This window comes from Thermothelomyces heterothallicus, assembly GCF_042370625.1.
Source record: "Thermothelomyces heterothallicus CBS 202.75 unplaced genomic scaffold P884_scaffold_4, whole genome shotgun sequence".
NCBI lineage: Eukaryota > Fungi > Ascomycota > Sordariomycetes > Sordariales > Chaetomiaceae > Thermothelomyces > Thermothelomyces heterothallicus.
Window position 1 is genome coordinate 359,268 of NW_027192565.1, and position 25,618 is coordinate 384,885.

Here is a 25,618-nt window from a genome sequence, read left to right on the forward strand (position 1 = left end):
CCCCCACTCTTGTCCTCCAATACCTCCCCCTTCTTCCTCCCCATCCGCCCATCCCATGATACGTCCATGAATGGGTCCATCACTCCACGCCCGGCCCGTCCATCACACCTTGGTTCACCGGCTGCTGATGCTGCTGCTGCTGCTGCTGCTGCTGCTCTCCTCCTCCTTCGCCGCCTAGATCTCCTCCTCCTTCTCCTCCTCCTCCCATCGCCCCGGTCAGCTCCTCCTCGGGGGACGCGGCGATGATGCCGTTCTGCCTCTCCCACACCTCGCGCCGGATCCGCTCGTCCTTGGCCTTCCGGGCCCTCTCGACCTCCTCGACGCCGCCGCTCTTCTTCAGCTTGCCCTCCTCGACGAAGCTCGCGATCTCCTTGGTCAGCGGGTTCTCGCGGCGCCGCTCGAGCTCCTTCTGCCGCAGCTTCTCGGCGCGCTCGATGGCCTCCAGCCTGTTCTCGTGGTTCGGCTGCAGCGCGCGCACCTCGCCCAGGACGCCCTCCTTGGCGGCGCTGGGGTCGGCCAGCGCCACGTTCTCGCGGATCGAGTTGAGGCCCTTGCTGAACTGGCGCGCCGCGATGCCCCCGCCGACGCCGCCCGGCCCGACGTCCTTCATCTGCTCCTTGGTGGCCTGCTCGACGAGCGCGAAGGTTTCCGACGCCTTCTCGAGGTCGTCCCGCAGGTCCACAATGAGGTCCTCGACGAGGCGCAGCTCGTCCCGGCCCTGGCAGACGTCCTCGAGCTCCTTCTCCCAGATCTTGGTCCAGATGGGCTTCTCCTGCTTCATGTACTCCTCCATCTTGCCGAGCTCCTTGGTCAGCGTCGCGATGTCGCGCGTGACCGCCTCGAGCTGGCTCGGCAGCGGGCGCACGCCGCGGTGGACCACGTCCTTCCGGAGATCCTCGACCATGTCCTGCAGGTCGTCGACCTTGTTCACCAGCCGGTCGCTGTCCGCGTTGAGCTTCTTGCGCCCGTTGGCCACGTACGAGTGACCCGATTCCCCTTCCATGTCCGGGGCGGCGACCTTGGCGGCTGCCGCCTTGACGTTGGCGGCCTTGGTGCGGAGTGCCGACATGGATCCTTGTATCTCGGACTGGAAGTTGGAATACATCTGCCGGAGGACAGCCAGGTCGCGACGAAGACCCTGAAGCTCCGAGAGCTGGGAGGGGCCGAACTTGCGCGAGGCCGACGTGGGCCCCGCCTGCTTCGGAGATCCCACCGGCGCAGTCGCGATGGCTGGGGGGGCGGCAGCCAGCCGGGCCATCTCTTTGGCTGTCTCCTGTTGCCGTTCCGAGACCCTCTGCAGAGCCGCGCCCTGATCATCGATATTCTGCCGCAGCTCCATCATCATCTGCTTGATCGAGCCGAGGCCGTCGTCGATATGTTTCTTCACCTCGTCCAGCTGCTCCACGTTGAGCACCAGGACGGTGCGATCTTTGATGTCGGACAGATCCTCCAACTCGTGCCGTACCCCGGAGACGGGATCCTGTATGTAGATATCCGGCAGATCGGCGCCGTTCTGCTGCGTATTCCATGAGAACTTCTCGATAAAGGCCAGTTGCAAGCGCCCAATCGACAGCTCCTCGTACCCCCCTGGAAGCACAAATTTCTTGACCTTGGATCTGTACTGCAGGAACAGGGTCAACTCCTTCGTAGCAGGCGGCGTTTCCGTGAAGGTACTCGGCGGCTTATCAGGAGTGGCGGCTCGCGCTACTGGAGGGACCGCTGTGGCCGGGGCGGGGGCGGGGACCGGACCCGTGCCTGGAGCCGCTGTTGCTTGCTTTTCTTGTTCCTCGTCCCCTGCTTCCATCAACGGCATGGCGTCGGTGGGGGGCCCGGTCAAGGTCGCGCTTGGCTTGAATTTGTCGTCATCTTGGACGCCGGGGGGCTCCTCTGGTTCCTCCGAGACGCGGCTTGGGACCCTGACGGGAGACGAATCGGGAGCTGCCGCCGTCCGCGACTGACTCGACATGTTGCGCTTATGCCGAATGGAATCTCTCGCTTGCATTGCACGCATTGACTCCCTCGCTTCGCTCCGCCCGCGGTTCGGTATTGGGCTCGTCTGAGGCGGAAGCATGGGAATTCCCGGTGCTTGGGCGCCTAGATGCTTTGATATATGGTAAGCCGAATACCTTCGAGACGCTCGCCTCTCCAGATCGCCTCCTCTTTGCAGCGCTGCCAGCGCGCTCTGCTGCGAAGCCTTAGGCGGCGGCGGCGGAGGAGGAGGGAAATTATCCAAGCTGCCCATGTCGCTTGCCGGAGGCCCCGAGGGAATCGTCTCGTCGCCCGGATAAGGGGGCAACACGGGAATGTTCTGCATCGTGTTGCTGGAGAGGCTCGACTGTTCCGAGTTGACAGAGCCGCGGGATTGATCTCGCTGAATAAAGCGCTTGGTAGGAGGAGGCGCCGCATTGCTCCGCCCGTCATCTCGCTGGCTCCCGGGTCGATATCCGTTCTCCAACCCTTCGTTCAGCAGCGTTGTCAGGCCCGAGTTGGCGCTCCCCGTCGTGCTCGTACTTGTCGTCCGGGGTGGAGCTGGGGGACTAGCAGCTTCGGCGCTATCGCCGGCGCCGGTTCCGAGAGGGGCATTCTCTCTCTCACGTTGCTGTCTCTGTCTCAACCTCGTTTGCTTCCTCTTCAGCCCGTGCAGCAGGTTGATGATGATGTCGCGAATCTTGGGCAGATACCTCTCCAAGCTTTCGGCGCTCGCTTCCTGGCTCAGAGTGGCCTCCAAGATATCCCTCAACAGTTCGGGCACGTTCCCGAGGTCAGACGTGTCGACATTGATGGCGGTAAAAGCACGGCAGGCCATATTAAACTCGTAACCCAGACGAACGTAGACGTCGGATACCTGGTTGTCGGTTGCGTTTCCTCGCGACCATTGTGTGAGTGTCTCCAGCAGTTGCTTGGTAGCAACAAGTAGGTGTGTGACACTTTTTTCGATCTGGGACAGCGGTGCCGAGGAACTACTCCCTGACGACTTTTGGGAAACCCATTGTTAGCTATCAAACTCGGAAGAGCGAACTCGCAAAGCAATTCAAAGTGCAGAGCCCGAGTTCGAATAGAGCCGGGACAGTGCTGCAAGGGCACGTCATCAAGCTTGGAAACCTGGGGTCGGATAGTGCACGAAGCCGAAGCCGCCGGCCGGATGGGGATGGATCTGCGATGGTGAAAAGAAACAAGCAATCAAAGACTCACGTTGGCCCGTCTGGTTCCATCACTCCTGCTGCTACTCCCACTCGCGTTTGTAGGCTGCACCGACCGTGCGGATCCTGAAGGGCGAGAGGCAAAGGAGCGGTTGACGCCGGCGCCAACGGCGGGCGAGACGGAGCGCGGAGGAACGGTCGGGGGTGCCACGGGTTCCGCGCCGGGCGACCGGCGGTGCGAACTTCGTGTGTTCATTCTGGACTCTGCTCCCCCTCTCGTGCGATCGTGGCTTGCGGGCGCTGTCCTGCACACCGTTCTTCGGCCGTCTCTTGATGCCCAATCCTAATCAGTGTTGCGCGGAAATCTGGGTCGATCGGTTGACCGAATATTCGGAGGCTGGGAGAGGGGGGGGACAAGCCGGTGTCCCCAACCACGGACCGAGCTTACTCGTGGCTTTTGGCTTTCGAGTTCAGGTTAAAGTAATCCGTAAAGAGACTGGCAACTCGGATGTTGCAGAGTTGATGTCTCGATCTCTGGGAGATGGGGAGGTTGCCACTGGCCTTGCTATCGCAGGTCTCCACCGAGGCTCTTGGAGCAGGGATGCACTTGGCCTGGGCTCAGAATAACGATTATGCCCGCGCGCACCTCCCGTGCGGGGCGGATATCCCGGGTCTCGTGTGCTGGAGGGGCCGTAGTTAATCCACACAGAAAATTCATCTTGGCATCCAACACTACCTCCGTATATCACAGCTCTATTGCACGGCCTCGAATGGAACTCGGAACAGTTCCCGAGAATTTTTGATCTTCTACATCCCTCACTTTTTTCCCCTGTTCCATGATATTTTCAGCCTTGCTAGCGTAGGTGCACTCCCTGCAACTAGCCGTACCGCTAAGTTAGTTATAACCATGCGGTTCGAGAAGCTTCCGATCGGTCCCTGGGCTGCAGGGCTCTCTCCTGTGAACACCTCTCCCGTGGCTCTGGGCGTCTGCCGAAACAAACAAGATCCTTGTGTATTTCAAAACAGTCCGCGGTCCCCCTCAGCATCGTCCGACTATGTCTCCACCCGAGTTCGCGTTTTCACATTATCGGATCCCTTTACACGAGGTTGATGTGCGTTCAGCAGTGAGAGCGCCATATGCCATGCAAGGTTTAAGAGAGAAACAGTCGGTGCAACACACCAGCTCCAGGCCGCCAGGGGAGCTCACGCACTGGAGAATTGCGTGCTTGAGTTGGGTTATCACAATCATACCGTCTACCCTGGCCACCTGTCTGCAAGCTTGAGTTAATAAATGCCAAAATTGTTCCTTAGGTCCTTTTTAACAAGATCAATACGTTCTGGAGTTCTAGTGGTGTTGAATTAAAGAGCGCTCCCAAATTCCGAACTCCCAGCCGCCACACACAAATCTCTGGGACAACCAGTCAAAAAGTTTGGCTTCGTTGAGGTTCAAAGACGGACGCCTCCGGGAACAGGTCTCGTCGTTTCTTTTGTCTGGCTACGTATACATCGCGTACGCACTGTTACCGGACTTCGGAAGTGGTCGTCTGCTTGGTAACACGACTGCAAAGGCACCAGCAAGTTACCGAAGAGGTTAGGCCGTCCCCTAGCACGCCAGATTGCCATGCTCCGTCTCTGTGCGGTCATGCTATTATAGGTTCTTGTCCGGCATCCAATGATCTCCCTCAAGTTTCGGAGAAGTGTCTGGACCGGCACGCCGTCCACGCGCATCCCCCCTTTTTCTTGAACCCGCGACCAAACACTGCATCTTCAGCTCACGGGAGCCCGCACTGGCTTCCCGATGCCTTGAGCAAGAAGGCATCTTGCCGTTGCGGCCATGTCTCGGCTGCTGAGAGTACCTTAGCTGTCCCAGCCTTTCCTCCTGGGAAAGGGGCGATTACCCTCTCGGGGCTTTAAAGATGGCCAGTCGCCCTTTCACCTATCTCACCAGGCCTTCCTTGGGATCACACTTGGTCGCACGTAAACCTCTCTTCAGAAGGCTGAACACACTTTACTCGTCCCACAAGAACACTCCACGCAAGATGCAGCTTAAATCGCCGTCTCTCATCTTCCTTTTTACCGCCTCGTTCGCAAGATTGACCACGTCAACCACGACGACGACGACGGCGACCATCATCATCACCACCACCACCACCACCACCACCGGCGCCGCCGCCGCCACGTCACCAACCGACTCCTTCGCAAGCCTCCCCTCGGACACCTCGTCCCAGGACCTCCCGCCGCAAACCCCCTTCACGGGCACGGACAGCTTCCCACCCGAGACCGCCGCGAGCACAAGCGACATAGCGTTCCCTTCCACCGACGCAATCATCCCGTCGTCGCTGTCGTCCTCCTCCTCCTCCTCCTCCTTTTCTTCCTCCTCCCCCACCCAGGAGACCTCCTCGTCGGCAGCACCGCCTCGTTCCTCCTCTGGCGAGGCAGAGGGAGAAGGAGGGCAGGGCACGAGGACGGGAAGAGGGACGGAGACGGAGACCGAGACCGAGACGACAGGAACGAGCACCCGCCCGGCGAGCACACCGACGCCCATCAACGGCGCCGTCCCGGCCGTCGGTGCCGGCCAGTCGCGGTTTGGGCTGGCCGTGTTCGGGGTCGCTGTCTTCGTCGTTGCTGGCTTAGGGCCCTGAACCAGCCAAACCCCTCCCTTTCCCCGCGATGCGGAACGGTCGAGTCGGGTGTGGTGCTGTAGAGCGGTTAGGGAGGCGCTTGGTTGGTATGTAGCTTGGGGCAGATCGGGGTGTGGTGAAAGCGTCGGTTAGGAGAGAGGTCGGGATGACTAAGTTGGGGATATGGTTCTGGTGTAAGTGAGTCTCCTCGTGTGATTTGAACAATGATGGAGCACACGGGTCGTTCGGAGACCAGCTCGTTCAAGCTTTTAAAGCTCTTAATCTCCGAGGCGTGGATGGGTTTCCATCTGCCTTGTGATTATCCGTTCAATGATGAATCATTTTCTCTTTTAGTGGTTACTTCGTTCGCCAACTACGAGCTGCTTTTATTTGAACTTGTCCGGCCTCATTCAGTAAATAGGTCTCAGCGGTTTTTGGACCTTTTTATAATTAAAGCTCGAACCTGCCATCGTTTGTTGTCATTCAAGGGGTGGCTAATACAAAACCTTCTTCCTAGGACATTTCTTCCACAGGCTGTGACGTGAGGACTCCCATGGCCGTCGATATTTGTTGAGTCGTAAGGAGGAGAATTCGCCGGGTTGCAGGCAACGATTTGTGTCTAGCATCCAATGCGCTAGCATGGTTGACCAAGCGCAAGCTTGAAATGCGTGTTGCGCTCCTCAATTGCAATGGCCACAGCATCGTTGAGACACCATGGTAGTGACTAGTCTCCATGTTAAATATTAGGCAGCCATGTGTATTGCTCACTTAATGAGAGTGTCCTCGAGAAAATGTTGTAGATACGTCGTTCTGTTGCATGATTTTAAAGACGGCTGCGAGCTGATTGTGAATGAGAAATCATAGGCTCGAAGCTGGGCAAGATAATCAGTAAGGGGGGGCGGAACCAAGAACGGATGTAGTATTGTAGAAGGAATTGTTAAATTTTTGCCATAAAGGGTGGAGGGACACTTTGCAACGATCAGAGAGATTGGTCTTTACAAAGTACGTCCGTATATACGGAGCACACTGGCAAGTAGAGGAAACACCTACCTTAATTATTATCATTTTACATTCCAGTGTCTCCGAAAACCGACCGTCTCTTGCCAAATCAGTAGCAAAGGAGCACAAATCACGTGTGCATTGTATAGTTACCGCCAAGGCATGCCTTGCTTCAATACGACTAGTGGGGTTTTAAGGTGCGGCCACTTCTTGCAGGGCCTCTTGCTGGCAACAAACATCTTGACAGTTGGTTTGTTCTTGGAGGGTTGCTCCCTTTGTCCTCCTTTAAAACCGCAATTCGCGATCAAACCCAGCAAAGAAGCACTGCGTTAGTTGTTGGTCATTCCGCAGGGTCATTGGGTTCTTGAATGGAATCTGTGCACGTCATTAATCGGCTGGTGTATCAGATAGCGAGTATTCCTATAGCCATAAGGCACCTGATCTGTCGGCACTGTACCTACCTGCGAAGTACTATGCGAAGGAAAGTCAGGTTAGCTACTGCACCTACACAGGGCTACTATTTAAACGGTCACAAAAGTCGTTCTTTCTCTTGCCCTGCTTACGCTGCCAACGCTGCCATCTGCGGCGTCGGTTTTTCTGTGCAACCACGGCTTGATCGGTCGGCCGACAATTCTGACCTTCCCCGCCCTGGAAAGCGCGCGGCGCAGTTCCTCTCCTGCAAATCGCTTCCCCTCCCTCTCGATCTACGAACCCGAGGATTCGGCCTCCCCCGCGCCCAAAGTTAGCACATCCATCCATCGACTGTGACATCCCTCGATAGGGAATATCAGCCGCACGGCAAGAGCCGCCAGCATTACGGCAAGCGGGCCCTGACATAGATGCCCTGTTTTGGGGCCACCAGAGCGCAAAACCAGTCGGTCTGGGGACGGCCTTACATGTGCCTAAGGTAGCCAGGCGTTGTGCCTACCTAACGTGGCAGCTGTAGTGACAGAGCCTCAAAGTTGGCGCAGTTCGATCGGGCTGCTGGCTGGGGCTGCTCTTGCTGCATCACGGGCCAAGGTCGCGATCACTGCTGAGTGCTTGCCCCCCAGGCAACCACGCGCCAATCAGCGCTCTCATTCGCTCCAATTCGTACAAACTTCCTCCCACTGCCGCTCCCGCACATCTCCCGCTCGGGCGCACCCTCTTTCCCCAAAGTTTAGACAGCTGCCCGGAGTGCTCAACGGCAGAGCACAGGAACTATGGAAGACCGATCGACAGCCTCAAAACCCGTTGTCGCATCGTCATCGCCATCCACGACTCACGATACCAAATCACCCACCGGTCGCCCCCTCTACAGCAGCAAGCTCGGTGACCAGCGACCGCGAGCCCCAGAGGCAACTGCTTCGCCCCCGACCTCGAGGTGAGTTGAGACATTGTGCCTTCCCGCCATTCCCAACTTTTTTGGAAGCCCTGCTGCAACCTGCCCTCCCCCCCCCCCCCCCCGGGCCAACAAAGACATTTCGAAATTCGTCCCACCCACCGAAGTCTCTCAACTCTCTTCCCCTTTCCTGCCAGCCTCGTCTTCATTTGCAGTCTCAATCGCTCGGTCGCTGCGCTCCCACGTTGGGGACTCCATTGCGCATTTGCGGCAGAGAGGGTCGGTGGGACCAGCCTCGATTGACTGACGCCCGCACAGACAGCATCCTGTCCAGCAGAAAGCCTGGACCTCCAACCGAAACCCCATCACCGGTCGGTCGCAAACTCCGCAGAACAAGCAGTCGGTGACGAGCTCCCTCCGCGAGGTTAGTAGCCGCGGTGTCCTCTGCCCTTCGCCTCCTTTCCCCCCAGCTCGCCCGCAAGCTTGCCCCAAGCTGTGCTCAGTGGAGTCGAGACTTTCGAACCTCCAATGGTCCAAGCTTCGGTCGGGCCTTGCACATCTGATACATTCCCTGGCCCGGCTCGAAACGCGCGCTGACAATATTTCCCTACAGGGTCAGCGGGTTCGCATTGTCCTCAACTCCGGCGCTGAATTCGAGGGCACCTACGCCAACGGTCCCGACTCGGCCACTTGTCGCCTAAGCATGGTGCAGCAAAAGAAACCCCCGAACTCCGCAGACTTCACAAACGGTTCCAGCAGAAGAGAACAACCCACCATGACCATCCAGCGTAAAGACATTGCGGATGCTCGCGTTCTTTCTGGAAACAACGCTAAGAATGATGGACGAATCCAAAATGGTAGGTGATGGCGTGGTCCTCTTTGTTTTTTTGTTGCGCGCTAATATGTGATCCCTAGGCAACCGGTCTGGTTTCCGGACAGACTCGGCAATCTCCAATTCACGACTCGGTACGGAAAGGACCTTGAAGGCCTGGGTTCCGGATACCGCTTACGAAGTTGACGGGTCACTGGAGAAGTCCAGTGGTGGCGGCGCCTGGGACCAATTTGCCGAGAACGAGCGACTGTTCGGCCTGAAGACCGACTACGACGAGAACATCTACACGACCGCCATCGACAAGAACCATCCTCAGTATAAGGAACGCCTGGCGGCTGCTGAGAGAAAGGCGCGTGAGATTGAGCAGAGTACACCTACTACTGCACACGTTGCGGAGGAGCGTGTGATGGACTTCGTCGGAGGCGACGATCACAGAGATGAGGAAGACAAGTACTAAGCACTCATCTCGGTGACGAAATTCAATAAGCTGACCCCTTTCTGCAGGTACAGCGGCGTGCGCCGTCAGGACTTCCCTCCGTTGTCCCGGGAGACCAAGTACACGCCTCCGGCCCGCCGCGCGCCCACGGGGCAAGCGACCGTGAAGGGTGTTCCCGTTGATCCTGCGATCATCTCATCACAACTCAAGAGCACCCCTGGCCCACAGCCGGTGCCGACGCCAAAGCCAACCGAGTCGAAGAGTCAGACTGCTGCTGCCGAGAAACCGGTCTCGCCGGCCACAAACCAGCCGGCCGCGAACCAGCCAGCCGAGTCCAAGCCAGGCACGAGCGCAGCTGAGCAAAAGGCACCCGAGAAGGAGGCAACGACCACTTCGGACACGAAGCCGGCGGATGCCAAGGATGCGGCCACCACCAGGGATGCACCCCCCAAGGATGCGACCGCCACTAAGGATGCGACCGCTACCAAGGATGCGGCCACCGTTCGCCCCACAGCGGCCTCCAGCCGTACCGTCCCAAAGGTCGGCGCTGTACCGGGCGTAACTGCGAATGTCGAACGGGACGTGCTGTCCTCGTTCAAAACTTTTGCAACTACCCAGAGGTTCATGGCCGAGAAAGCCAGGACCACGAGGGCCAAGGCGGACAAGGAGATCAAATTGACGGAGTTGAAGAAGTTTGCAGAGAACTTTAAGCTGTACACGCCCGTTCCCAAAGACCTGATCTCCATCATCGCCAAAGACCCAGCCAAGCAAAAGCAGATTCAGGAGAAGGCGAAGATGAATATGGAAGAGCTGTCAAAGCAGAGGGAGGCTGCCGCAAAGGAAAAGGAGGCTGCAGCGGCGAAGGAGGCGCAGGGCAAGGCTAGCGCCGAGCAGTCCGGTGCTTCCACGCCGGCCGGAACGACCGAGACTCGCGGGAGCTCCCGCCCAGCCGCGACGCAACATTCCGGCTCAGCAGGCCTTGCCGGCCGTCACCCTGGCGCCCGCTCCTCGTACCAACCCCAATCCCACTATCAGTACGGCCGGAACAACCGACCGCCGCCCCATTTGGGCCCCCAGAACCAGACCACGGGCAACCTTGCCCAGCGGCTTCGAAACGTGGAGCAGCAGAAGCTGCAGCACACACACCCCGGCCAACATCACCCTCCTGACATGCGTCTCCCCCCTACCGGTCCCGCCAACAGCGTAGACCCAGGTTTCGGCCGCCGTATGAACGCAGTTCCGCCGCCCTACATGGGTCCCAAGCTGAACCCTAACAGCCACGAGTTCCGACCCAACGCATTTGCGCAGCCCTTCAACCCCGCCGTTCCCAGCTCCGGCTCTTCTCCTCGCTCCTCCGTGAACAACATCGCTGAAGCGCCTATCCCTCCTCCTGCTGTCAAGGGCCAGCTCATCAGGCGCAAGACGAAGGCGGTGGATGTCAAGAAGTGCTTCATCCTTTCACACATCGAGACCATTCAGCCGCCGCAGGGTCGTCACTGGAACGACAACGATGGCCTGAGACCCTCTTTCGACACGCTCCCTACCTGGCGGCAGCTCCAGGAAGAAACAGAGGCGCCTGACTCGACCATGCGCCTGACTTACAAGGAGTACTTTGAGCGCCTACCGCTCTCAAGCGCCGCTGTCGCCACACCGAATCCGCCTCACGTCATTCCACAAGTTGCCCACCAGCATCAGTTGCCCTTCCACCTGCAGCACGGCGCCCAAACCATGGCGCCTCGACAGTCGCCGCACATGCCGATGATGCCGATGCACGCCGGCCAGCACGGGCACGTTCCCCATGTGCCGTTCAGCGGCCCAGATGACCATAGGATGATGCACTCCAACTCGGCACAGTCTTTTGCGTCCCCTAGGATGGGACCGGTGCCCATGGCCTATCCTCCGGCGGTGAATCCCCAGGCGCAGATGCCATACGGCCAGCCGGTGATGCAGCCATACATGAACGCAGCTCCTCAGATGGGACAATTTCGCAGCTTTTCACACAACCCGCAATTTGTCCCCCAGCAACCGCACCATATGGGGGCGCCCATGATGGTTCAACAGGGGTTTGTCCCGGGACCTAACGGAATGGTGGCAGCGGGGCCTATGTATCCGGGCGCCCAGCCGCACTTTATCCCCTCTGGCGCAGTTCCTCCGCAGCCAGTCCCCGGGTCTAATGGGTTTCCCAGTCCCGGCCGGCCAGCCGCGCCGATGATGGTACCCCAGGGCTCCCACCAAGGAACGCACCAGGGCCAGCAGCCCGTTTACGGCATGAGTCCGGGTGTGCCGTACCAGCAGCCGGCATACACGCCGCAGCAGCCCCAGGGAAAGTTCTCCGGCCAGCGGCCACAGTGAGCGACAGTTGAAGCAAAGCAAAGCGAGGTCGCGCCGCAGCGTCGTGGACCCACCCTGCCTGCTACCCTACCCGTCTGCCGTGCGAATTCAGCCAAAGAAAGCTGTTGTTGGAATTTTGACTCACTCTCGTTTCCGAGCACGACACCTCACATGACATGACGAAGTAGCTGTTGGACGCACTGCTGTTCTGCCAAGGCTGCGCGAGTGGTATCGGCCAGGGTTGTGTGCTGGAATCTAGCCGGGCCGAAGTGAACTTCTTTTATGATGCAGAAGCGAACTGATAGGCGGACCTGCGAACGCGTGGGCTGAGGAGTCAGGGAGGCGGGAGTTCAAAGAGAGAGAGGGAGGGAGGGAGAGAAGCGAGAAGGAGGTGGTTGATCACGCAGCGCAGGGCAGAGCGACGAGGCAGGCATGTCAGCTGGCAGGTGAGCGAGAAGAGCCCAAAAGAAGAAGAGGCGGAGACAGCGACAAGAAGGAGGAGACAGCGACAAGGGGACGCGGACTATGAATACTAGCTTTTTGCGCTCCGCCATCCCACCAATTGAGTATTATACAACGCATCCATTACGTGTACCTCGCAATAGCCGGGAAAGCAAAAGAGAAAGCCGGAAGATCCGAGGCGCCGAACATCTGGCTCGTTGTAATACGGGCTATGTTAAACCCCAACCACAGATGCCCTCGGGATGTGCCTTGCAGCAACGATGAAAAATATTGTTATCCGGGTCTGGTGTTGGTGCGCGCGCGTACGCAGTATCAGTGATAAATCAAAGCATGAGGGATGACAACGGCAGGTCATAGCAAGGTTTCGAGACCGTCGAATGGAGGGTCCGGCTTAGTGAGATCTGCAAGAGGCTGAGGGATGAGATCTGTACTGACAAAACGTGTCCTTGTCGACGGCTGAGAAGAGGCTTGAGAATGCTCGTCAGGCTATGGGGCGATGTGTCGAAGGAGAAGGGGCAAGCAAGCATGTGAAGGGAGTAAAAAAATGAGGGAGAGGGCATGGCCAGATGGCGCGAGAGGGCAAGTCTCTTCCACTCATTCCGTGTCTTTTCCCGTCCTTGCCTTTTTCTTTTTCCACTACAGCAAGCATATTGTGACACTGCAGTCAGGGAAACAGGAACGAGGGGAGGTCAACTTCTAGAAGCGAAGCCTTGCTGTCTACGGGCCGCTTGATGTGATGTCTAACCGAGGTTCGTTCCTGGTGGCGATTGAAACCTTTTTCCATTGCTCCGTTTCGAAGGTTTAGGTAGTCTGCAGGGTAGGAAACCTCGGCGGCTGACTGACAAGGGCGACTCAGCCACGAAGAAATCGGGCCGCGGATTACGCTTCTGGCTACGGCCCGGGTGGAAGGGGGAGGGGGCGTGTTAGTGCTGTTGTTGGAAGGGAGGAAAAAGGAAAAAAATTAACAAACTTTGGTTGTAAGGAGCTGATGACGGAACTGGGACAGGATACCGCTGTGTGTGGTAGCACACAAGTTCGGTGTTCTTTGGAGCGTGCCGACGGCCTCGATGATAGGATCAAGGGAAGAAGGGCAGGGGGGCCATGGGTTCAGGGGTAAGGTGACGGCCGATTTGGCAAGGAGAAAAAAAGGGGGGAAAGGAAGGATCATGAATGCCACCGGGACGCAGGAACGGGACGCACCGACAATTTCGACCTCGCTCCTCTTTTTCTTTTTTTTTCTTCTCTCTCTTGTTTCTTCTAGTCTTGGTTTTTTTTAACCTGCGTTCTTATGATGATGCTGGTGGCGTTTATGTCATGAGTTGCTCAAGTTAATGACCTCCTTGTGTTGTATATGCGTCACCGCCGTGTTAGCCAGCGGCCCGATGTTGTCCGATGATGGAGGAATCTGTTCGCCGACGTATTGAATGGAAAGGGGGCGAGAATGACAAGCAAGCAGGGATCTGCCTTCCTTCGTCAGCCTGGACCTCTACTTGACCAAAAGGTACTATGGCTCCGTGTGGAGTAACTGGAGTTTGAGCAACCAGCAAAGGCAACAATAACAAAAAAAAACACTTCCTCTTTCCGCCCCTGCCGTGGTCTAAGTCAAATCATCAGGGTGTATGCCTAGCAGACGTTTCCCGGAATCATTCTCGAACGGCCTGCTGGGCTGCCGCTCACATGGGAATGCTGGTTTCAGGAGTCTCCCGTCGGCTCGGGAGGAAGTCAAGGGAGGGGGAGAGGGCTCTCCACCGCTTAACAGCGGGAGAGAAACAAAAAAAAATGTTTCAAGATAGACGCGCCACGCACGCACATCCCAAAAGCCATGAGCGCTCTCGGAGTGTAGGATGGGAATGGCGTGACTGCCGGCAGAAGGCGCCCCCCCCCCCCCCCCCGGGGGCTGACCTACTACGAGCACACAACGCTACGCTAACGGAATGACCTTCGTTTTGTCATTGCCAGGCTCCGACTATCTCAATTCCCGGAGTTGACCTTCACATGATTGAAAGTTCTCGGTTTGCAGTGCCACTGTTAAGGGGGCCATTGTGGTCGACAGGATTCGATCATGCGGGAGAATATGCGAAGTGAAAGGAGGGAAGGAGGGTCGTCGTGTCAGCAGCCTAGGGCCTCGGACCACGATCAAACGGCGATGCGAGGCGTTGATTTGCCTGCAGATAACTATGGCCGAGAAGCACGTCGCTTTTCCACTTGCTGCCTAACCAATACCTACCCTGCCAATCCTACCGGCACTATCTTCGAGATGAGTGTTTGTGTCTTGCTTCTTCTCGGAACGACTTGCATGGAGAGGGTTTCCTTCTTTGTCAAGTTGACCGGCGCTCGACGGATTACGCACTGCGATCGATACGGTCGCATGAGGTTCCGACCCGATCTGGAAATTAGCAGGACGTGGCAGGTGGCTGCGAAGGCATCGGCCTCAAGTCCCCCCCTGCTGTGGCGAGGTAGCGTAGGGGGGGACCCGCGTAATGACAGGGAGGCCTTACACTACGGAGTAGTTAACACTTTGGCATGGGTTTCAGGAAGCGATGTGTTAACGTTGCATGAGAGCGGCGTGGATCCCCTGAGGATTTCTGGATGACTCCGGCGACCTGAGCGAAGGCAGAAGTCGGGGTTGACACGTTTAAGTGGGGATGCCCGGGGTTGTGTGGTTGCGGGCGTGGTATGCACCTACGGTATGTATGTAATCCGTACCTGCCTTATGTAGTAGTATACTACCTCTTGTCAGGTGTATGAGAAGTGAAATGCCCCGGCCCACATGTTCACTTTCTTGCCCGAGTACGTCAAACTCGGGAGATGGAACTGTTATTGGTTTTCGGCCCCTGACACCTCTTGCCGATGAGGCATCTACATAGTACAGTAGAAGCCAACAAGGACTCGGTACGGAGTACTACTTTTCTTGTCCAGGTAGGTAGTTGGTTGTGTACGGAATATCCCGCACATAAACTACCGCAGTGTCGTAGTCTTGTTATTGGGTGGCAATAGGATTTACGCAAACCTCCACACAGGGGTTGCGATCGGGCCGTTGTGGCATGCAAGGGCACCCGTCAAGGAACTTTGTGTTTGCCTCGCAACGTTGCTTGACTCTCTTCTTTTGACCTGACGTCAGGGGATATTGATGGACGCAAGTACGGACTTGTGCCGGCCGCCGGCATCCGCTGTCGCGTGGAAGGGATGTTGGTACGGCCTCCAATGCGGCCATCTGACCCCTGAATCGATCCATCCAGGAACAGGCATGCATGTGCGCTGTTCTGCAGGGCCCATTAACTAGGTTGCCTCCACGATTGGGCAGCGGCTTCCACCTCATTGGCATCTTCCCTCGGGCAGCGCGGCTGCGCTGACATCAAAAAGTACCTCTACGTAACTAATGTGTGGAGAGTAGTTAGTTATCATCCGTATGTACTCCGACACAGGTTCTCCGTTCCTGACTCGGTGTACGCAGTAGTAGGTCGCTAGAGGACAGGAGAGTCAAGCCCCACGGGCCCGATCTGGCTCTCTTGCAACCTGTAGATCCCCCCTTGGCGCTCCGTTCCCTCGGTCTGTGTGGCGTTCGTCCGATCGTTCTCGTTCTCTTCATTGTTCTTCTTCCCCCCGGTTGTTTCCCGTTGCTTCCTACGGATCCATGTTCGCCCCCCAATCGACAGCCGCTCAAGCTGGGATCATGCATGAACGAGCGCGCGGCTGGCGGCCTCGTCGATCGGTTTTGACGCTGCGCTCAATGGGCTCGCCTGGGCCTTGGCGTACCTGTGGTAAAGCGTTCTTGGAAGAGCGCGGTGCCCACTTCCCGTTCGGCCTAGAGTTATGAAGTTACTGTACATACATGCGGAAGCCAACGGGCGAAGTTCCGAGTTGGCATTCAGCCCGAGTGATGAGCAAAACCCGGCGCTTGCGTCGCGCGAAACAGAGAAGGGATCAATTGCCATTTCTGGATTTAGTGGCGGGTAAGCTGGCGGGGATAGAAGAACATCGCTGACATTGAAGAAATGCGACGTCGCATTCTTGGTGCAACACGATCTTACCATCTTCTCAATTCATCCTGAGCGATAACTTGTAACACGCGCAGGACACACAGCGAAGTCAGGCACTGTCTGTCTGCAGGCCGACCCGACTGACTCGAGATGTTCGTTCTCGCGAGTAAGTTGTAGGATGCGGTGAGCCCGAACCAGATGCGCGCGTTTGTGTGTGGATGTGTGTTTCTCTCTGAAGGCTGGTTCTGGCCCGCAGCTGATGGCCGCTCGGCTTCGGTGGTGGCTGAAAGTTGAAACACAAGTGTCGACTCCGGAGTGGAGGTGCGGATGACAACCGCACTTCTCCTCTCGCGTAGCATTTCCGTTCGTTGTCCTGTGCTTGTTGTTTAGTGTCCTTTTGATTGGAGCCAATGGGTCAGTCGTCGAGCGCAGTTCCTGGCAGGAAAGAAGTCCCGATTCCCTCGTCCCGGATCTGATTGATGGGCTGACCGAGGGCACAAGCCCGCAAGGATGCTCGCTGCGCCAGGGAGGGGCACGGGGGGCCATCGTTTCAAGTTTATGCATTCGGCAAGTCGGGCGGCTGCCTGGTTCCCCGGGATCTCGCCCAGACCACTGCCAACCACTCAGGCGGTCCCCGCTTCACGGACCAATCGTCCCTTGTCAGGCCTCGTGCAAGCGGCCAGGCACAATCGGCCGCTGATTGGTCAACGAAATGTGCAGCCCTGGCATACCAAGATCCACCCAAAAGCGGGAGGCTCTGGAAGGCTTTTCTTTCTTGCCCCCCTTCCTATAGGGCTCCGCTCCCCTCTTGGTAGCAACTCTGCACGTACGATCCCGATGAGTTAACCACACATGGAATCCACGATGTGCGATTCGGTAGACCGTTGGAAAAATGACCCTGGCCAGGCTCAAAACAAGGGGCCGCTGCCAGCTGCCCCACCTCAAAATGCCGATTTGCCCGGAAAAGGCATATGATCAAGGCAAATCAGGGCAAAAGTATGCCTGCTAGGTGTCACACCAACGCTCTCTGTTCACGAGCCACCGAGTCTAGTCCAGACGTGCGCGTAGGCGCGGTCACTGGGGAGCATCAAGTGCAGCTCAAACTGAGCGCGCGGCTGTCGTCACGGTTGATCCACCAAGAGTAGACCACACAAGGCACTTTGATCGGGTCTGATCATGCTCTCGACCCTGACTGACTCTTAGGTCCGGGATCTTCCTTCTACACTACGTAGTCGTACAACGCTGCTGCCCGATGTTGGGGGGGGGGAAATTCCCGCTCTCTTGGGTCGCACGCGGCCAACTTGCCACAGACCCTGTGGGATGAACAGCAAGCAGGGTTTGATCACGCAAAGTAGTGCGCACATCGGACCAAAGGCCATCTCCCCTCGCCCCTGGCAGGCCACCCCGGTCCGACCGCGCCATCTTACCCACAACGGGAACGCCACTTCTTGTCGGCTTGGCTTTCTGCATGCTTGGGACGAGAGGACCCTGTTCATCCGGTGGCGCTCGAAACAACACCCTGCGCTGCAAGGCTTCTCAACGGCTCCCGCCCAATCATCCAGGGACGAACGGGGGAGAACGGAAACATCAGGATAAAGGGAACCCATTCCCCCCTCCCGTCCCGCCTTTTCGATTCTCTGCCCTTCCTTTTTTTTTTTATCACACTCTCTCTTCACCACCACGGCGTCGCGCCTCGTTCTCTCCTTCAGACCAAACAGCTCCCGGTACGGGCTTCAGCGGCTTTTCCCTTCACTTCAGTTGTTTTCGCAACACCACGGTCCTTTGGAACCGATTTCACACAAAATCTTTCTCGAGCCAGGTGCTTTTCGACTTGTGATTCACGCACAACAAGCCTATTGTTCCCCGGTAACAATAGCGGCAAGCCAACACAAAGCCCGATTTATTCCTTTTGAGCAGTGCTCAATAAGAAAAGCGACAGCCCGTCGGTCTACTACAAGTGACCACTTTTGCTCTACGCAACCAAAACCAAACCAAAACTCTGCCTATCCGGCATTTCTGAGCGCGCGATCGCACAGCTGAGAGCAAAAAAAAAAAAAAAAAAAAAAGATATCAACATGTTCACTTACGGACTCGCCACCGGTGCCCTTGCCCTGCTTGCTGGCAGCCAGCTTGCGGCCGCCCACGCCCAGGTCGAGTTCCCGGCCCCCTTCCGGTCCAAGTTCAACCCCAATGTCGATTCGAGCATGATCGACTACAGCTACACCTCGCCCCTCGATCCCTCGGGCGCCAACTACCCGTGCAAGGGCTACCACACCGACCTGGGCACCCCCGCCGGCAAGCCCACCGCCACCTTCGCGCCCGGAAGCGAGTACCAGTTCAAGATGGCGGCCGGCGGTGCCCGCCACGGCGGCGGCTCGTGCCAGGTCAGCCTGAGCTACGACAAGGGCAAGACCTTCACCGTCATCAAGTCCATCATCGGCGGCTGCCCCCTGGAGGACAGCTACAGCTTCACCATCCCCGCCGACGCCCCCGAGGGCGAGGCCATCTGGGCCTGGACCTGGAGCAACGAGATCGGCAACCGCGAGCACTACATGAACTGCGCCCCCGTCATCATCGGCAGCGACGGCGGCAGCAGCAAGAAGCGCGAGGTCGCCGAGCGCGCCGACACCGCCTTCTCTTCCCGTCCCCCCGTCTTCGCCGCCAACATTGGCAACGGCTGCACTACTGTCGAGGGTGTCGACGTCGACTACCCCCAGCCCGGTCCCGATGTTGTGAGGAGCGGTGACAAGATCGGCCCTCCCAGCGGTAACTGCGGCCCTACCTCTGGCTCTGGTTCCGGTTCTGGTTCTGGTTCTGGTTCTGGCTCCGACTCCGGCTCCGGCTCCGGCTCTGGCTCCGGCTCTGGCTCCAGCTCCCCTACTACGACGAGCGCTGCGCAGGTCACGAGTGCTCCCGCCCCCACCACCTCGAGTGCCGCCGGTGGCCTTCCAGGGTAAGTAAAACAACAAACCACCTATCCTGTAGCCATCTCATTCCCTTTGTAAACTCATATCATACTTACCTTTTTTTTTCTCTCCAGTGGCGTTTTCATCACTGCCTCCAGCCCCAGCGAGACCACTCTGTCGACCAAGACCTCGGCCGCCGTCCTGCCCACCGGCACCGGCACCGGCTCTGGTTCCGGCTCCGGCTCCGGCTCCGGCTCCGGCAACACGGCCGGCGCGCAGGCCCAGGGCACCCCCTGCACCGAGGAGGGCGCGTGGAACTGCATCGGCGGCACCCAGTTCCAGCGCTGCGCCAGCGGCGTCTGGTCCGCCCCGCAGCCCGTCTCGGCCGGCACCGTGTGCAAGACCGGCCAGAGCGGCAGCCTCACCATCGAGGCCGCGACCTCCAAGCTGCGCGTCCGCCGCGTCCGCCGCGGCTCTGCCAAGGTCAGGCTCGCTTAAGCGAGTCCCCGCGCTGTATTCGTCTTTTTTTTGCGCTCTTCTTTTTTTTTTTTTCCAAAGCATTTCAATTCGTCCCGGTTTCGGCTGGCTGGCTGTGTGAACCCTCTCTTGATTGGGAAGGGTGTTTAAAACCCGTTGGCGGCTTGAAGTCCGGCGTTGGCTCGGGAGGGAGGGGAGGGGGGGGAAACTTTGGCTTTCTTTTTTGTTCTTCTTCTTCCCTTCCGGCCAACTTTTTAAAACTTGCATGAGTTGATTTGCTTCGCTTCTATACCCCGTCGGCTAGACTGCTTTCTATCTGTCACTGGGATGATGGGGGAGGGCAGGGTTTTGGTCGACTTTGGTGTCATTCGTTCATTGAGACATATGGATGGCAAAATTCTGCCTTTTTTTTTCTCCCACAAGCCCTTTCGTCAGGCGTTTGACTTTGGATCTTGACTGGGAAAGGGGCACTTGGGACCATGTTGTTAACGCATCACCAGAAAGGAGCGCGGCACTCGTTAGAGAAAAGACGGAGGAAAGTTTGGGTGGCACACAAACTGTACGGGATACATTTGCATCATGACACGGGACATGAACACGAACAAAAAGTAGATGAATGACACCTGCCGTTCGCTGTGATTCCGCGCACATATTCTGAGACTTTGAGCTGTGATTTATGGTGTATTTGAGGGTCAGTGTTTATGCCTAGTGGTAAATTCTGTGCCTGGGACGGAGCGAGGGAAACCTGGAGCAGACGAAGCAAAAGGGGTCTGTTTCGAGGGGCGGTCGGTAGCTTTTGGGGAGATGAAGGTGAGACGAACCGTTTCACCTGGACCCATAGCACACGGCTGATGAAGGGCCGTTCGCATCACCAGTATTGCTCATTTCAAGATTGTACCGTAATCCGTACTTGTTTGGCCTTGACCTTGGCATGGGAAACGCCGTTAGGCAGTACACATAGGTGACTGACTAATCACCAAATAAGATTCGGTTTTTTTTTTTTTTTTTTTTTTTTTTTCAAGGCCAACCGATCTTCCACTTACGGGCACGCTCCCTCATGGTGACGAGATAGCTAAATTGCTCTACTGCGCCTATCCCATGCACATATATGTATGTACATATATAGATGTACGCAGGTATGTATGTCCTAGCACACCGACACAATAGAGATTGAATCGTATCACGTGTCACACCAGGCGATATCCCGTAGTGTATTCCGTATATGGTTGTAGGCTGTCGAACGCCGGTGAACTTGTAACTAGGCGTCTTTCTAAAACCCTCTCCCCACTAACCAAACTCCATCCAGACAAAACAAGTCATTGACATAGACTAGACGCTAGGCCAAAAAAAAAAAAGTAGCAGCGACAACATGGACAACGGCGAAGAAAAAAAAATATAGAGCTAAAAAAATGAAAATAAATAAGTTCTCATAACATTACTCCCTCGTAGCCTTGATGGCCTCCTCCAGGATGGCTAGCCCTTCCTTGATCTCCTCCTCGCTCACGACGAGGCTGGGCACGAACCTGAGCGTGTTGGTGCCGGCGGTGATGACCAGCAGGCCCCTCTCACGGGCGGCCTTGACGATCGGGGCCGGGTCCTCGGTCAGCTGCAGGCCGAGGATCAGGCCGCGGCCGCGGACCTCCTGGACCAGGTCGGGGAAGCGGGCGCGGAGGCGGTCGAAGCCCTCGCGGAAGAGCTCGCCCTTGCGGACGACGGCGCGCTGGAGGCCCTCGTCGGCGAGGCGCTCGACGATGCGGACGGCGAGGCGGCAGGCGAGCGGGTTGCCGCCAAAGGTGGTGCCGTGGTCGCCGACCTTGATCTTGTCGACGACGCGGCGGCCGACCAGGGTGGCGCCGATGGGGAAGCCGTTGCCGAGCGCCTTGGCGGTCGTCAGGATGTCCGGATGGGCCTCGGGGGGCAGGTGGGAGTGGGCCCAGAGGGTGCCGGTGCGCGAGAGGCCGCACTGGATCTCGTCGTAGTGCAGCAGGGCGCCGACCTCGCGGCAGCGGCGGGCGAGCGCGACGAGGAACTCGTCCGTGGCCACCCGGACGCCACCCTCACCCTGGACGGGCTCCACGATGACGGCGCAGGTCGACGGGGTGACCAGGTCGGGCAGGGCGGCGATGTCGTTGAGGCTTCCGACGCGGAAGCCGGGGACCATGGGCGCGAAGGGGGCCTGGTACTTGGGGTTGGGGGTCGCGCTGAGGGCGCCCATGGTGCGGCCGTGGAAGGCGTTCTGGAAGGAGACGATCTCGTGCTTGGCACCCGAGGGGTCGATCGTCTTGGCCACCTTGCGCGCGAACTTGATGCCCGCCTCGTTGGCCTCGCTGCCCGAGTTGCAGATGAAGACGGCGGTGGCGTCGTGCATGCCGCCCGAGGCGACCGTCTTCTCGATGAGGAGCTTGGAGAGGGCGCCGGTCCAGGGATTATAGTAGAGGTTGGATGCGTGCATCAGGGTTTTGGCCTGGGCGTGGTCAATTAATGCACACTACACTACTCGAGCAAGCGGACAGCCAAAACGGGAGAGAAAGGAGGGGGGGGGGGGGAGTGAGTGACGCATCATACCTGCTGCGCGATCAGGCTGGATATCTCGGGGTCACAGTGGCCGAGCGAGTTGACGGCGATGCCGGCGGTGAAGTCGAGGTACTTGCGGTTCTCAATGTCCCACAAGTAGGAGCCCTCGCCCCTGACAAAGACGGGTGGGGGGCGGGCGTAGGTGGCCACCATGTAGGGGGAGTGCTCGCGGACGAGGGCAGCGCTGGCCGAGTCCTCGGCGGGGTCCGGGTTTGGTAGGGCGGCGTCCCTCTGGATCTGGGCAGCCGTCACCGACGATGCGCTCGACGTCGGCACGGCAGCAGCCTGAGAGTAAAAGCGGGCGGCTGCCGGGCGGGCAGCGGCAGCGAGCCGCAGGGATGCGCGGAAGGTCATTCTTCCGGTGGTGTGTTCTCGGTGGCCGAGGATTCTGATGGCAGAAGGAACGTTTTTGGAAGAACCGCTCGTGGATCGATAAACTCGGCCCCGAAGAGCACGCGACCGGGAGCTCTGCTCAAAAAAAAAAAAACCTAGAGGATCAATTGAGCTGCGGAAGCCCCCAGGCAGAAAAAGTTTCTGCTTATAGGCCTCGCGACGAAGGCTGCGACTCGATGTTAGTCACACAGCAGTTGGCGATGCCAATCCAGAAGAGTCATGCCTTTTCCCACAAAAAGCTCAGCCCAGCCGAAGCGATGTCGGGGATGCAGACCCTAACCCACACACTCCGACTCCGCGAAATCTTTTATCGATAGCCTTTCTTGGCGGAACTACCTGACCCGCCATCCATCAAGGTTCTCACTGGAGCTTGATGTTTGAACAAGTGCTCATCCGGTAGCGTATAGCCAAGATACAGAGATACAGAACTGTTTGCCATAAACCTTGTCCTATCATCATCAGTTTTTTCTTTATTCTTTTTCGTGACATACAATGCGCTGTTCCTCTAACTAGCATCTCCTCACTGCGGTCCTGCTCGAGTCGCGTACTTCATTGTCTCCCTAGAGCCGATAAGACCCGATAATGTCATACAGTCTGTGACTCTAGAATGGGTAATGCGGTGCTTTATTTCTGATTCAACATCAATAAGGCAATCTTAGTTGCCGAATATTACAAAGGCTTAAAATATCATCGGCATTGACGACGACGACGACGACGACAATGACGACATCGTAATCGTGCAATACCTGAGGACCATCCGGTACGCGATTTGGTAGATATTCGTCTCGAATCCCCTTTTGGGAGTGCTAGCACGTTTCTTTTGGGATAACCTGCACAACCCTCGTCCTTGTATAGTTTGATATTCTAACTTTTCCGTTTTGGAAGAAGGAGCTCTCTTCCTCCTTTCCCAAGCCGTGTACAACCAGTGGACTGCTGTATTTCAAGACGGACACATCAGGGTCCAGGACAGAGAAGACTCTTGCGCTCAGAGATCATTCAGACCAGAGCCTCGTTGTTTCTACCCGAGGGGATATGATCACGTTCCGCGCTGGCTGACTTGAAGTCCCACTACTTCCTGGCAAAACGGATGGACCTCCGGTTCTTCGGCTGATACAAAGCCAAGATACGAAGCTTCAATGTGGTCCGATCGAGAGTCGTGGAGATCTCCGCGGCTAAAAACGGGACTGTACCGGCTGACCGCAGGATTGGATATGCGTACATGCGCTACCTACACCACACTGCCACATCCTCTGAACTTGTAGTGGAAATCACCGAGAATGCTGAGTACGGGCTCCTTCTCCATATATTCACACGAGATTGTGGTGGTAGAGTCCTGCATAAGGGCCTCTCCACCTCAACGAGCCATAGCCATTGGAGTTCTCTTTGAAAGAACAAAGCAACAAAGAAAACTGGCCCGGTCAATGCAAGACAATGTAAGTCAAGTGGGTGTTGCTGGTTGCGTTTCGGCCACACTTGTGACCGCCGACATCCGACGGCATCACATAATTAGGAGCCCTACCAAGGTGAGCTTGCGGATGCTACATGATCGCCATGCAGCAGAGTTTATTCTCTGGTCCCCAGTTGGTGGAAAATTCCCGATCTACCCGGGACCGGTTAGCTTTGTTTTGTTGTGCACCGGGCGTATGCGGGCAATCTATCTAAGCTAGGTTGCCTCGACGGGATGCGGCTTCTCCTCTATATCAGGTACCTTAGTTGTTCTCCAAATAGTAGCATCGCGGGTATAGCCAAGACGTCAAAGATGAACCCCGTCGCCATCTGAGCATACACTACGCCGGGGACCACCTAGGATCTGAAATCGTGTGACAACCTTCCAATAATCAGCAGACAAGCTAGAGGGTCTCTGGCACCGTCCTAGCACAGTGCTAGCAGCATGTAGAACTAACTCCCTGCTACCTCCGGTCACACTGGGAACGTAATAATCAGGATAAAATCCAAACCTTCCGCCAAGAACGTATAAAAACAGCCAAAAGCAGACAAAGGCATGCTGTTGGTACAGAGCCCGGGGCGCCGAGGGGCATGCTCGACGCCGCCCTGGACATACAGGAGCTATTTAAACCAAGGAGGTGCCGTATATTCAACCATATTTCTCGTTCCATAAGGTGAACCGATCCGCGTTTGTCTTTGTAGATGAAGTTTTACTTCCGTCCGTCCGGATGGATTCTTGCCATCAGCAACTCGGCACATACCTCGTATACCTTCAGTCAGCCCATGACCCTCGCCTCTTCCCTTTTTCGTTCGGCACTGCCGTGATGCCCACACCTCAGAGGTTCACCGGGAGAGCAAACCTCCTGAAGGATAGAGTTGCCGGGGTCACATGTCACATCCTTCTGCTCTACCTTCCGAGAGGCGATCATTGGTCCTCTAGACAGAGGAAGTTTTGAAAAAAAAAAAAAAAAAAAGCAAAAAAGCATGCTGCGTTTCTGGAAAGAAAGCCCTCAAGCCCGTCTCGCTGTGTGAGGGAGAAGGGCGCAACAGCATAGGGAGAACCAAAGGAGGCATACTTGCACAATTGGCACTCTCTAAACTGATTAGTTTGAAGTTTCAGGGTCAAAGAGAGGTAGGGATTCGAGATAATTAATCAAGCAATCAGCGACTCGACAATGGAAAGTCACGAACTGGTCTGGGCTCGTACCGCGAGAAGTCTTTTGTTTGTTTGATATCTGCTAGAATTCCCCCATAATTTTCCGTTTCAGGAGAGCCAGCAAGACAATTCAGCCTCTCCTCCTTCGTCTGTGTCACAACTAGCCCTGGCATTCCCAGCCGCCATCCCAATCCCCCACGGCAACACAAACCATGCGCGGGACTTCACTGCATCTCTAGCAAGATAGGGTACCACAAGAGAAAGGGGAGGGAGAAGGGGCAGTGTGGATGGGGGCAGCTACACCATCGCCCCTCGTGCGTACGACACACACAGAGATTTCCTCCTCTCCCTCCCCCATCCTTCTTCCTCCTCCTGTGATAGTTATATAATTACGCGCAACACAACAATCACGCACGCCTGCAGCACGTACATTGCGCACAGTATATAGCCGGCACGACCTTGTCAAAAGAGAAGAGAGAATCAAAGAGAAGAGAGAGAAAGGGAGAGAGGAGGAGACAGGGGGGGGAGGAGGAGGAGGAGGAGG

General features: G+C 57.0%; 5 protein-coding genes across 5 annotated transcripts; 2 read left to right on the forward strand and 3 right to left on the reverse strand.

The window, feature by feature from the left end:
* Positions 1–79: 79 nt before the first annotated feature.
* Positions 80–3,396, reverse strand: P884DRAFT_193946 (actin interacting protein 3-domain-containing protein; the record flags this gene model as incomplete). Its single annotated transcript, XM_069437790.1, has 2 exons — positions 80–2,974; positions 3,193–3,396. 2 exons carry the CDS (start codon positions 3,394–3,396, stop codon positions 80–82), a joined length of 3,099 nt encoding a protein of 1,032 aa, XP_069299970.1.
* Positions 3,397–5,076: 1,680 nt separating this feature from the next.
* P884DRAFT_275397 (uncharacterized protein) lies at positions 5,077–5,442 on the reverse strand (the record flags this gene model as incomplete). The annotated part of the gene is made up of 2 exons (XM_069442838.1): positions 5,077–5,127; positions 5,170–5,442. The coding sequence occupies 2 exons, from the start codon at positions 5,440–5,442 to the stop codon at positions 5,077–5,079; spliced, it is 324 nt and encodes a 107-aa protein (XP_069299971.1).
* A 2,520-nt stretch (positions 5,443–7,962) lies between these two features.
* Positions 7,963–11,701, forward strand: P884DRAFT_267465 (uncharacterized protein; the record flags this gene model as incomplete). The annotated part of the gene is made up of 5 exons (XM_069442114.1): positions 7,963–8,123; positions 8,400–8,505; positions 8,695–8,938; positions 8,997–9,363; positions 9,418–11,701. The coding sequence occupies 5 exons, from the start codon at positions 7,963–7,965 to the stop codon at positions 11,699–11,701; spliced, it is 3,162 nt and encodes a 1,053-aa protein (XP_069299972.1).
* A 6,496-nt stretch (positions 11,702–18,197) lies between these two features.
* P884DRAFT_194327 (uncharacterized protein) lies at positions 18,198–19,526 on the forward strand (the record flags this gene model as incomplete). Its single annotated transcript, XM_069437824.1, has 2 exons — positions 18,198–19,075; positions 19,163–19,526. 2 exons carry the CDS (start codon positions 18,198–18,200, stop codon positions 19,524–19,526), a joined length of 1,242 nt encoding a protein of 413 aa, XP_069299973.1.
* Positions 19,527–20,890: 1,364 nt separating this feature from the next.
* Positions 20,891–22,673, reverse strand: P884DRAFT_237732 (pyridoxal phosphate-dependent transferase). The gene is made up of 2 exons (XM_069440053.1): positions 22,071–22,673; positions 20,891–21,969 (listed from the first exon to the last, which is right to left on the reverse strand). Exons 1-2 carry the CDS (start codon positions 22,431–22,433, stop codon positions 20,941–20,943), a joined length of 1,392 nt encoding a protein of 463 aa, XP_069299974.1. The 5' UTR covers positions 22,434–22,673; the 3' UTR covers positions 20,891–20,940.
* Between the last annotated feature and the right edge of the window lie 2,945 nt (positions 22,674–25,618).

Coding starts and splice junctions, on each gene's coding strand:
- P884DRAFT_237732 (XM_069440053.1), bottom strand. CDS start 22,433: ATGACCTTCCGCGCATCCCTGCGGCTCGCTGCCGCTGCCCGCCCGGCA. Junction 21,970..22,070: donor CCAGCCTGATCGCGCAGCAG/GTATGATGCGTC, acceptor GACCACGCCCAG/GCCAAAACCCTGATGCACGC.